Here is a 13,005-nt window from a genome sequence, read left to right as displayed (position 1 = left end):
AAAGTCGGATCGCGAATAGAGTTGCAATGTTCCATTACTTGTTTCGAATCAATGTGTGTATAATATCAATATGGGACTGTGGGAAAGTTGATAGCCATGTTTGTCAATCCTATTTCAATTCACACTACGCCGAAGTCAAAATATTCGGTTTTGGATTATCTCAATTTACCTAGTACATCCCGCGAATGGATTCCGACCCATGCTATAACTAGATCGCTATGTCTGATGCATTATCGCGTCAGCGACGTAGGGTTTTACAATTATTTCACACCTTTTCGAATAAGCGTCAACTTCGCAAAGGATTAGGGTGGGATCAGAAATAAGTGAGAATTTGTCGGTATTCGAATCATCGTCTGTGACGGCTCTGTTATCCGTTACTTATTAAATTTTACCAGTGAAATCCGGTTCCTGTGACATACCGATTATCAAAATATTACATTGTGGCGATTGGAATGTATGTAACAACAAGTTGGTGAGGGCTGGCTATGTCTTAGGTGTTATCTCGTGAGTGATCGTGGGATTTGCAACCTATTTCGCACCTTTTTGAAGTGTTAGTTTGTGAACGCGGCTATTGTTGGTATCGCCGTCTACGCGGGTTCTGTGGTAAACTAATTACCAAAATATTACATTGTCCACGATCGGTATGTATGTAACAGCGAGTCGCGAGCGATGGTTATGTCTTAGGTATTATCTTGTGAGCGATCGCGGGATTTTACCAATATTTCACACCTTTTTGGAGTGTTAGTTTGTGAACGCGGTTATTGTTGCTATTCGAATCGCCGTCTACGCCGGCTCCGTGGTAAACTAATTACCAAGCGACTGATTCCTAGATTTAGCAAACTATTTCACACCCTTTTTGGTGAAAGTACGACATGCCGCTAGCATTCTATCAACGAAAGTACGAATCATCGCCGCGTCCATAAGAATAACGATATATCATTGTCGTACTCACCGTAAACGTTGGGATTAACTCGAATCGGTCATATATAATAATTTGTAATATACACATTAACTAAGAATCAATCACGTGACTATTTACTATTCCTGATACCTATTCAACACAGTGCGAGAGTTGACTATACCCGAAAGTACAAATTACCACTACGACACCGGTTGAGCGATCCCTATACCGAAAATGGTCACCGGTTCAAGACGAGTTTCGAGGCACCGGTTGAGTGATCCCTATACCGAAAAGGGTTACCGGTTCAAGACGAGTTTCGAGGCACCGGTTGAGTGATCCCTATACCGAAAAGGGTTACCGGTCGAGAGATGCCTATACCAACCCAGGCACCGGTCGGGTGGAAGGGGGGTCTGAAAGGGTCACCGGTTCAGGACGAGTTTCGAGGCACCGGTCGGGTGCACCCATAAGAACCCCATAGCCCGTCACGAGCGATCTATATAACTACTCACGTGACGTCATGAGGTTCACGTTCGTGTTCACACAGAACCTTTTAAAAAGGTTCGCGTTCACACGAACCTGAACCTTTGAAGGGTTCACACCATCCCTAATATTTAGCTATATTTTAGTTATTCTTCCGGTCTACCGATCGATGGTCGTTTGCATCCATCGCTGCTGTGGGTTGCCATTTTTAGCTCTAATTGTTGGCGGTTGAAGTTGGCAACTAAATATTTTCGGAATTACATATGGCTATTTATAATAACGCTTATATACACGATAGAGAAATATATCGTTCCACAGAACGCATGGATATCGAAGACTTTTACTAGCAGTAAGACAAAGCAAAGATTGCAATGGTCTAAATCAGTGATTCCCAACCGCGGCCCCCAGCTAGCCTTTATGCGGCCCCCACAAAAATATTGAGAAATCGATTTATGAAGAAAAAAAAAATTATAAAATACTCTTGCTTGGCTTGGAGTCTGGAGTTTTCAATTAGGATTGCAGGAAAGTTGTGAGTACACTGCTGCTAAGTTTACGTCACTACTGTTTCAATGCAATGCGCCCTAACTTTCCAGTTGAACGAGCAGTACCTATAGATATAGGTATAGATTATAGGTATTGACAGGACCGTAACTGCCACACCCCAAGTCCCCCAATTGGGGGGAACGAACTCGAAAGGGGCCCAAAATTAGTTAGTGAATTAACATGAACTATAGAGTATTTTATGAAATTTTATGCAACTTTTTCAAAAAATTTTCGCGTTGCGCGCGATTTCAATTTTCCAAGTACCTTCACTATTGGATACTTTTCCACCAAGATAATATACGCAAGATTTATAGAAGTGGGCATATCGACGTTGGCCATTACCGCGTCACGACGCACGAAGACATATAAAGTTTTAGGCCATATAACATGCGACTCCAAGAAGTGTGCCAGAACGATCGACAGCGAGAAAACCTTGGCCGAAAAGGACTGCCCTTACGCTGACCGGAAACTTCGTTATGTATATACAAAATACATATAGGTATAATTGGGCATAGGCTCCTAAATGACTGGCGCCGAATATTCCTGTCTTGGCAATCTGAACTTCACGAGACAAATAAGCTACCATCCCGCAGGGAAGAATTATATGCCAGTGAAGAATTACCAATTTGAAATCGTGTGCATCTTTTAGTTTAGTACGTTTGGGCGATTCTATATTTTTTGATATAGCAGACTGGAGGTCACAAAATAACATCATGTAACGAAGTCGTACCAACGGGCCCGCCCGTCCGAATATGTTTAATTATTATTTACGGGCCCTACAGTTTCCAAGACACCTCACTCAGCTCTGTACCGGTAAATCTAATTACGTGAGCAGAGAGGACAAGTAGTTGATAGCAATATATATATGCAATTCCCGATCTTATTGACCTATTTTATTTTGAATTATCGAAAATTTTCGCGCTCCACGCTAGCTCACTAAACGGTGATCCTGATTTCGCGGCAGAAGCGAACAACGTGACGGGGGGTCGGTTTATCACCCTATGGGAGCTCAAGACCTACGTGTTTTGAGGGGCCTGACGAAGTGCTGTTTCGTTCCTGCCAACGGGTACACGCCCGAAGATGTTTAATTATTTTTGAGTGGTCCTACCTTTTCAAACACAACTCACTCGACTCAACCGGTCATTTTGATTACGTGAGGAGAGAGAGGATAAAAATTGATACCAATATATTTTCAATTCCCGATTATATTGACCGATTCAATCATGAATTATAGAAATTTTTCGCGCTTCGCGCGATTGGTCGAGTGAAGTTGCCTAAAACGGACACCCGATTTAGATGATAAATATCGGTAAGTTGCCATCTAGCATGGAGCAACGTTTGGGGGGGGCTGACGAAGTGCTGTTACGGCCCTGGGTATTGATAACAAATATACGGATAAATGTGCAACAAGTGACTCCCGATTAAATACGCCGAGATGGGTACTGCTTAGCCGGCAAAAAACAACATAATTTGCAGTCCTATAGCTCGCGACCCAAGCGTCCGAATAATTTGATATGACGGTGTTTATCGAAAGGAGGCGTCGCACTGATTCCAAAGATACGAATTGAAATCTCGCCAGAGCAACAAAACGACTCCGAAATGGCCAGCAAAGGTTGATTGTTCTGAACAACGGGAGCGCGGCAACACAATGACCGATGTCGTCAAGCGAATAATCGGAACAATGCGAATTTTCATATTTTGGTGACTATTTTGGGTTCCTTTCATTGCCTTGGTATTCGTGCGGCCCCGACCGTACTCTTAAATTCTAAATTTGGCCCTGCCACCGAAAAAGGTTGGGAACCACTGGTCTAAATGGTCTACTATCTGTTCGTTATACCGCATTGTACCTTGTGTGTATCTTGAGCGGTTGAAAATATATAATCTGGCGATTAATGACTCATTATGTTTTGCGAATCGACTGAGTGTAATTTTAATTTCTCGAAAGTTTCCGGAGCCCTAGGCGCTGCTTTCAAGAGATATCACTTTGCATCGGTGTTGGGATAAAGTCACTACCTTTGAGACATGACTCATGACTGATCTCGTCCTTGTACGTCTTGACTCGAGTCAAGTCATGTCAATCGATTTTCGAAGGTGACTCGAGTCAAGTCAAATCACCCGTTTTCAGAGGTAAGTCAAGTCAGGTCAAGTCAAGTCAAGTCACAATTCAAGTCAAATTGAATTTTCGAAGAATGGGTGATGATTCAAAGTCATTACCTTGTGCTAGATGTCTTACAGACAGATTAATTGGTCATATATCTTCAATCAAATAACGAATATAAAGTTAAATATACAGTCAAGTCAAGTCAAGTCAAGTCAAGCCAAGTCAAGTCAAGTCACAATTCAAGTCAAATTGAATTTTCGAAGAATGGGTGATGATTCAAAGTCATTACCTTTTGCTAAATGTCTTACAGACAGATTAATTGGTCATATATATCTTCAATCAAATAACGAATATAAAGTTAAATATACAGACAAAAATGCGTTGTATCGCTCACGCACACGTAGGGTGCCTAATAAAATACGTGAGTCAAAATAGAGGATCGAAAACGAAGCGCCGAGAAGTTGAAACAAATTGATATTGTACAATACACCACCGATCTACACATCCGTGAGATTATAAACGCATAAACTATATTCGTTTGATTCAAATTATTTCTGATGTAGCAATGGAGGATCAGTGAAAGGCGCAATCAGTGAACGACTTGTTGCTCTCACAAGTCACACTGGCGTATCGCGATCAATCCGAACATAAACAAGATACAGAGATTTATTCGACACCGTCTACTTGATGACTTGAAATGGACTCGTAAATTTTGCTCCGAGTCACGAGTCAATCCACATTTCTGAAGCGCCCAGTCAAGTCACGTCAAGTCATTTTTGCAAAGTGACTCGAGTCAAGTCAAGTCATACGACTCGTGACTCGAGTCATCCCAACACTGCTCTGCATGGATGAATTGAAATATATTACTATATTTCACAGCGCATATTCGGAGAGGTGGTCAAAGTAGTCACCGTCGCTACTCAAATAGAAATAGGAGTAACGCTGGAATTTCTACTCAAGTAGAAGTAGGAGTGGTGGTTCACAAGTAAATAAGTAAGTAGGTATTTTAGGCTTATATTGCCTACAAAACTGAAAACTGTCAAGTAGAAGTACAAGTAGTCTAAAATCATAACAACTCAAAAAGTTGTGCGAGTAGGCAAAATCTACTTCAAGTACTTCAAAAAGTAGAAGTACTCCGTTACTAACCACCTCTGCATATTCGTCGTGTTTCTGCTCTCTATAAATTGATCATTTGGAATGGTGCCGGACAATATCTATTAGATTACACACCACTCGGATTCCAATATAGACCTCATCTAGAGGTTTCTGCCAACCGTGCAATGAAATTTGCATCTTTGTGAGTTGTTGAGCAAGAGTGACTCTGTAAGTCTGACAGACTAACACCCATACCAGCTGCAATCAGAAATTTCTGTTTCCAATTTTTCGTCCTTTTCGCGTTAGGGAATTGATTGAAGACATGTGCAGCAGTCAATATCCATTCTTCATTTATGATAGTACCCCCACCGAATCCAGATCTGGTATTGTATATCTGCGGAAGGAGACAGTGGACAATGGACACGGAAAAACCATTAGTTCGAATTAATGCCCTGCTGCACAGAATTCGGAATGTCTGCATTCATGGCGCTGGTTCACAGACCGCTTTATGACTAATTATATTCAGGTAGGCGTAATATTACAAACTACGGAATTGGTAGCTGGACTTATGTTTAATTTTGCCATTTCACGTAAAATATCAATATAAACAGTATTTATTAATGATAGAATTTCATAAAACGGCATTTTTGAATGGTCCCCCACCTGGTTAACGGAGTAGTCGAGATTATGGAAAAGTAGCGTTTGCCAAGGCCATTCGCCTTCTTCTGCGTTGGTTCCCTCAATTACCTTTGGAGTCAGTTTGTTTTGAGATTCCTTTCCGGGCAGTCCGCATGTGCTGTAAGCTAAATCGCCGATCTCCATTACTTCACAATGAAAATCAATCGCGATCATAAGCAAACTGAAATTACTTCAATCAAAATACGGGAGAGAGACAGCAGATGAGGCATGATCAGGTCCTCATTAGCTACACTCAACCACCACCAACACAACTACAGACACCACAATATCAGGTGTGCAAAGTGCACTGATTAATGAAACGATTGGACAGAGAGCCAAAAGTTTTTATTTCCAAAAATTAAAATAGAATATTTCAGTGAACTGCTAATAAGCGATATGACCATTAGGCAGAGGTGGTCGAATAAGATAGTCACCGTCGGTACTCAAGTAGTAGAAGTACGACTCAAGTAGAAGTAGAGGCTATTTAGTAGGGATTGTGCGAACCCCTGAAAGGTTCTGTGTGAACGCGAACATGAACCGATGACGTCGCGTGACGTCATATTGCTAATTCCAACCCTACATTTCAGTGAAGTGATGTACAATACCCAGCGACGACTCAAGCCGCATTATGCCACAATGCTGAAGTCAGGGCTTTGGAGCCGGAGCCGGAGCCCGGAGCCGGAGCCCCGGAGCCGTGCATTTTTACCGGAGCTGGAGCCGGAGCCGGAGCTCTATATAAAATTCAGCCGGAGCCGGAGCCGGAGCTGGAGCCAGGTATTTGAGGGGTAGCTCCGGCTCCGACGTATTTCTTAAGATGCTATTATATATGCAACAACCATATCTGCTGAGTTCACCGAATTCAACAGCAGGCCTTCGCGATATTAAGAATCTTTTCCTCTTTGGCGCTACATTTTCCGACTAACCATGTTCCTGGGGGTTCAACAGCAGAGCAGTCGTATGTTCAATGTTCAATTTTCATACATGAGTGCCGAACCTCGGTATGCGACATATGCCTGTGAATATTGTGGGTATTCGGCATACCCGCAATTTCATCATCAGCACAACCTTGTTGGCCAATTGTATACGGCTCGAAAATAATGATCACTATGTATTACGAGAAATGTGAGAGATGTTAAAAACGTGATTTCGTTGCACATGCCGATATGACGAGCACGAGCCGAGAAATTCCGTCTCATCATTGCTATGAATCGGATAAGCAAATACTCGTTTTTTCGTGATAGTTCTTCAGTCGGGCCGCGAAAGTGGACAGTGTTATTGCGAGTATGCAATTATGCATGCTAATTGTAATTCATTACTGCGCGTCATTGTCATCTCCAGTAAGGATTTTTGAGCTTAATATGGGATGGCAGAAGAGTAGGCAAAAACCCCATAGTATTCTATGTTGGAGACAAACTACTGATCTGATACGCGATTTCCAATTTGTAATCATCTGTTTCGTAAACTTGTAAATGTGCAATGTGCATACTGCATTGTTTAATTCGTTATGGGCATGGCGCAATGTGCACGGCACGGTGTTTATTTCGATTATTCGATTCATTTCAACGGGAAAATATTATTCCGATAAACTTGATCGACACCGGATGGACTGGTAACGAGTGCACCAATATCGAACGTCAAACCATTGGCCATTTGGTACAAATCGAATTTCTATTGATCACGTCGTTATATCCGCCCATTTTGCCCTTACTACAGTTAAAGTTGAATAATAATCGCACATTTAAAGATTGAATTAAGCTGTATGGTAATGGTAATGGCCTATGGTAATGAGTACAGTGCCAGTGTTAAAACACCGCATCAGAATTTTAATGCTGTGGCACGGAGTAAAGTGCTTTTTTAGTTTATTGTAATATACGACGATTTACTAAGATGTGACTGGACCCTGGATCTGCCAATGCGTCGAAACTGGTATTTTAGTCCAGTCATCAATAACACCCCAAGTGCCGCGGCTAGACTAATCATATTTTAGGTTGGCCTAGCGAGTTCACAATCTGAGCAATTCAATTTCGATAATATAACAGAATTTCGATAATATAATGTGAAATTAGCTCCGGGCCATACTCAAAGCCTTCTCGCGGGCCACATATGGCCCGCAGGCCGCGGGTTGCTCATCCCTGATACAGACAGACACCTTCGATGGTTTTCAGAGCCGGAGCCGGAGCTGGAGCCGGAGCAGTGGTAATAATGCTGCTCCGGAGCTGGAGCCGGAGCTGATGTATGATAGAAGAAAGCTCCGGAGCCGGAGCTGGAGCAATGCAAATTTACGGCTGCTCCGAAGCCCTGGCTGAAGTACATGCTGACTTTTTAAACATCACTAAATGTATCAACTGGAGCAACCAAATTCTATAATAATCCCATAAAATCAATATCTTCCGTCGCTTTGCCAACAATTTCGACGAGGACTTACAAGAGAATATAAGCTTACGCCTTAACGGTCCAGGTCAGACCGGACAATGTATTCCGAGTCTGACTATTGCTACATTGATATTGAGCAAAGTGTAAACGGGTTTCTATACTTGCTACCGATATTATCCTATAAACAAGTTATACAGTACCCAACACCCCAATCGCATGGATTTGGGTTTTATGCTAGAATAATCATATCAAGTCAAGATGGATCCCGTACGCCTGCAACATTTTTTACCTTAGACAACGATGTATTCTTTATATAAATTGAACTGATTGGTTGAATAAGCATCATTCGCTGACTACCTACATATACTGTATTTCATTCTTGATGTGTGATTGCGGACGGATCAAGCTCACAGCAGAGAGTTGCTAAATATTCGCGAACAGAAAGCTGAATATTTCAATCAAACGTTTGCAACAAAGCAAGTAAATTTTTTTTTAAGGTTGTCAAGGTGCATGTTCGTTTAATGTTGATTTTTGTATGTTACCAGTGCCATGCATAGAGTGGTCCTATAGTTGAAATGCAAAGAATATTAACCAAAGATGTAATAATTACGTGAAAAATTGTAATATATAAAAAAAGGTTCACAGTGCAGAACCTACCAAGGTTCGTTTGTGAACGTGAACCTCTAAATTTCTGAGGTTCACACACAGAACGCGAACATGAATCTCACGTTCACACCATCTCTACTATTTACTAGTAAGTAGAAACGTATATGTATTCCAGACCAATAGCTTTGCCTAAAAAACTGAAAACTGTCAAGTAGAATCAAATCAAAATCATTAACACTCGAGCAATGTTCCCTCTAATTTTTGACGAGTCTGCGCACACTCATCAACTCAATGCGCAGACCCTGTGTCAACAGTGAGTAATGACTAAAAATAAAATTATAAAAAAGGTCATCACTTCGGATTTTTTGTGCGCAACTTTGATTTTCTGTGCGCAGAGACCGTCTCAGCACTGCGCATTTGCGCACGTGCGTAGCTTAGAGGGAACATTGCACTCGAGGAAGTAATGCGTGTAGGCAAAATCTACTCCAAATACTTCTAAAAGTAGAAGTACTTCGTTACTGACCACGTCAGCCGTTAGTGTTAGGTCATCAGGTCAGCTAATCGCACACTGTCATATATAGGTTTATATGTTATAAATATAGCCTACGCCGTAAAATATAGCGCAATATTAAAACGGTCACTCACGAACACACAAGGGAGCGAATCCAGTCCATTTCTTATCAGAGCGACATCTCCTCGTAGAAGGACCGGTCAACGTAAATCCTCCACTGCAACCGTACGTAACCGTGTGGCCGTATGAGCGTCCGCTTTCAAGAATATACCCATTTACTGGATCTCGTAGTTTAGGGCAATCAGCACCTGTATTGATGGCGTGTGTAGAATCAATCTGGGTTGAAGCATATGCTTTGTAGAGTTCGGGTGTGCTGATAATGCTGGCGTGCAACGTAATGTAGACAAAAAAGTGTTACGGGCATGCGGTGTTGTAGAGCAGTGCTCTTCTACCGGTGTGTACGGTTAACCCCGGGTGCATGAAACTCTACATGGGATGCACCAGTACAAATTGGTGCGCGTGGGTGCAGCTGGTGCACAGGGGTGTGCCACACTGGTGCACATGGGTACAAGAGAAACATTGAAATCGGTGGTTTTTATGCAGGTGAAACTCGTGACCTGGCCATCCAAGCACTAGGAGTTTTTGTACAAAAACCCACAACTTATATCGCTGAAACGTACTTTAGCGCATTAATTGAGGTCAATACGAGAAAAAGTATAGTTGTCTTCTTGATCGGACACGTGGTGAAATAATGAGGGCAGCTTTGAAGAAAGAAGTTTTGCCTTAACTGCTCTGAAATTATTTCTCGAAACATTTAGCAGCAACCGAGTCATTGATAAACTGGTTCTTAGACATTTGAATAAAGTTATTCTTAACTCTCTTCATTCTAATATTGTATAATAATTTCGGTTGATTTGTGAGGCTAAAACTTTTGCAAAAATAATAGTGTGGATGGTTCTCAAAACGATTTGAAAATCACTGGCATACTGTAATAGCATACTGATTGAAAGTCAATGCAAGACATCATGCCCAAGGCTTATATCAGTCACGATATTTTATGAATTATTATATGTAAACATTCGATGAATAAGATGAGTATCGCTGCATGCACCCCAGTTTAGCCATCGACAGATATCATGTATCGGGGCCGATCTAAACGTTTACGTTACGTGTTTGCGTAGTAGGTCGGTGTCATCTAAAAATATCTGGTTTAAATTACGTTCCGATTGCGTGGCTTGATGATAAATGTACAATTTAGTAAAACCTCCCACTCTCGTTACGACATTGATTCTATTGATAACTAAATGTTAAGCAAATCACGGAACGAAATTGACGGCGACCGGTTTTGTTCACGGTATAGACGCGAAATTTCAACAGAATCGTATAGCTCAGGGGCGGGCAACATACGGCCCGCGAAGGGATTTTGTCCGGCCCGCGGACAGTTTTCTGTCTTATATGATAGTTTGGCCCGCGGCCCCAGTCTTCGGATATTCTCCACTACTTGCTTACATACGTCAAATTTTAGTGACTGTATGTCATTAAACACATGTATGCGCAGTGCGCACTTGCGCAGCGAGCGAGGGTGGAGCTTACGCGTAAATTCGTCTAAGCGAGAAGACTTATTGCATTATCGGCATTTCCGATGTACTCAACCCTATAATGTCATTTGTGGTAATCATGATGGTGTTTGTCGACTACAATGGTCATTTACACCAGGTCGATATTTCTTATCTTTGATTCCGTAACCGTCGACTTGTAGCACGGCACTCTTCTAGGCATCTGTAAGACATCGCTTATGCCAGGGGTCGCCAACTCAAAACGGGTCGGGGGCCACTTTCAAATTTAGTGGAGGCCGCGGGCCACATGAATTCAATATCGAGATAAAATAGGCCACATAGCTGAACAACCACGCTATCTCGTCATCTACTTAACCCTAAAGAATTGATATCTTGGTAAACTTGGGGTACCGGGCTTATCGAACGCCTTGACATCTTAATCAAGAATTACATCGTGTGTTGATTGATCAAAGAGAAGCAGACATGGTGGTGCCTGTACGAAAATGCTGTTCTCAAATCTACATTGTCTTCGTCATTACTGGCGGGAAATGGCTTTGAAATTACATTGCTGTCGTTAAAATGCATTAATTAACTACGCTTTATTTCTTGTATATGTGGATAAATGGGCGAATAATGTATCGATTCAGCAATCCGGCCCGCCAAGTTTTTAATTTTCCTATATCCGGCCCGCCGACTGGAGAAGTTGCCCGCCCCTGGAAAAGCTCTATACTACTTCATTAGTCGTTCGCACACAGCATATATAATCAGTATCTTTCTGCAGCTACCATGTTCAATGCTCATGAAAATGCGTCCATTGCATCGATGATTCACGATTATCCAACACAATCACGAACATATGAAATCAGTAAACGGACAGTCGGACGTATTCCGGTGCAGGCTTAATGCCATTACCATAGACTGTATAACCATTAATTCGGATCTGCTCATGTCTTGGATGATGTAATTATTTTAATGATATCATTCGTGGTTTGATTACCGAAGTATAACATCTGTCTCTCTCTCTCTCTCCTTGATATTCAACAACTGGAACTTTATTACGCTATTTTTTTTTGTCTTTAGATTTTTTCTAGAAACAAGTCGCTTTGTAATCGCTACCACTTGCAGGACTCCTTACTTGGGTTGTAACATGACTTTCCACACCAATCGTCACATTCACACTTATTGAATACGCCCTTGCAATCTGCGTCTTTTTTGCATTTCTTTCGGCATTTTCGACCTTTTTCAACTTTCTTCAATCTTCTCTTGCAGTTATATGCTGAAGCAGATCGTAAACGCGGAATGAATAATAAATATCTGTCTGCACGTAAGTGTAAAATTAGTGGGCATTCATTCGTTCACCTTACCGCGCGAACAAATATATGATACAGACTATTATAAAGACAAGCAGGCCAATCATCCTTTTTGTATGCCAAATACTCCTGAATAATTTTTCCTTGTATCATGTACGTGAAAATATATATATATTTAACAGCGGAATATGATTCCGGACATTCATAACGTTTAAAATCGTATGAGGAAAGTCAGTAAAGGTTATAGCTTGCAACATAAATCATCTCTTTAACGCTACCTTCTTAACAATTAGCGAAATCGACCGTTTCGTACAAACGCTGTTCAAATTTGGCAAACTCAACGAGCCTAGCGAGCTGGCTCCAATTTTCGTTGGTCGTTATTTACTATTGTTCAATGAAAACATGAATAAGAAATGTGGCCTTTACCTGTACAGTACGGACTCGATCCGGACCATCTTCCATTCTCCAGGCATGTGATGCTGGACTTCCCTATACCTTTAAATCCGACATCACAGGTGAAGTTCGCAACCGTGCCTACCTTATATGGAGAGGTCGTAGATGTAGTGATGTCTGCATACTGTATTGGCTCGATATCTGGACAGGTAACTCCTGAAGAGACCGACGAACATGGAATTAATGATCAGCGATATTATAGGGTCAACATCAACATATATAATATGCTTATTAACGTACTGCATTTCTTTATAACATTGCGAAGTATTTACCATACCTAATATATATAACCATGCTTCCTTATTGTATATATATATATATGTGTAAATTCCTAACAGTGCAGACTGTATCTTAACACGATGCTGGCTATATAGTCGTGCACAACGTAAGAAGCCGCG

The 13,005-nt window shown here is 41.5% G+C and overlaps 1 protein-coding gene across 2 annotated transcripts in view; it reads right to left on the bottom strand.

The window, feature by feature from the left end:
* Positions 1 to 13,005, bottom strand: part of LOC145458639 (uncharacterized) — a 144,490-nt gene that overhangs the window by 131,244 nt on the left and 241 nt on the right. For both annotated transcript variants that reach the window (XM_080337074.1, XM_080337073.1), the window contains exons 2-6: positions 12,581 to 12,763; positions 11,980 to 12,120; positions 9,423 to 9,596; positions 5,784 to 5,923; positions 5,376 to 5,514 (exon numbers count right to left, since the gene is read on the bottom strand). In XM_080337074.1, the coding sequence (XP_080193200.1) occupies positions 5,376 to 5,514; positions 5,784 to 5,923; positions 9,423 to 9,596; positions 11,980 to 12,120; positions 12,581 to 12,763 (777 nt within the window). The remainder of the gene's footprint in view (positions 1 to 5,375; positions 5,515 to 5,783; positions 5,924 to 9,422; positions 9,597 to 11,979; positions 12,121 to 12,580; positions 12,764 to 13,005) is intronic.

Source organism: Botryllus schlosseri, chromosome 16, assembly GCF_051294905.1.
Source record: "Botryllus schlosseri isolate E-star chromosome 16, Bs_hap1, whole genome shotgun sequence".
In the NCBI taxonomy this organism is placed as follows: domain Eukaryota; kingdom Metazoa; phylum Chordata; class Ascidiacea; order Stolidobranchia; family Styelidae; genus Botryllus; species Botryllus schlosseri.
This window is presented reverse-complemented; position numbering and strand designations above follow the sequence as displayed.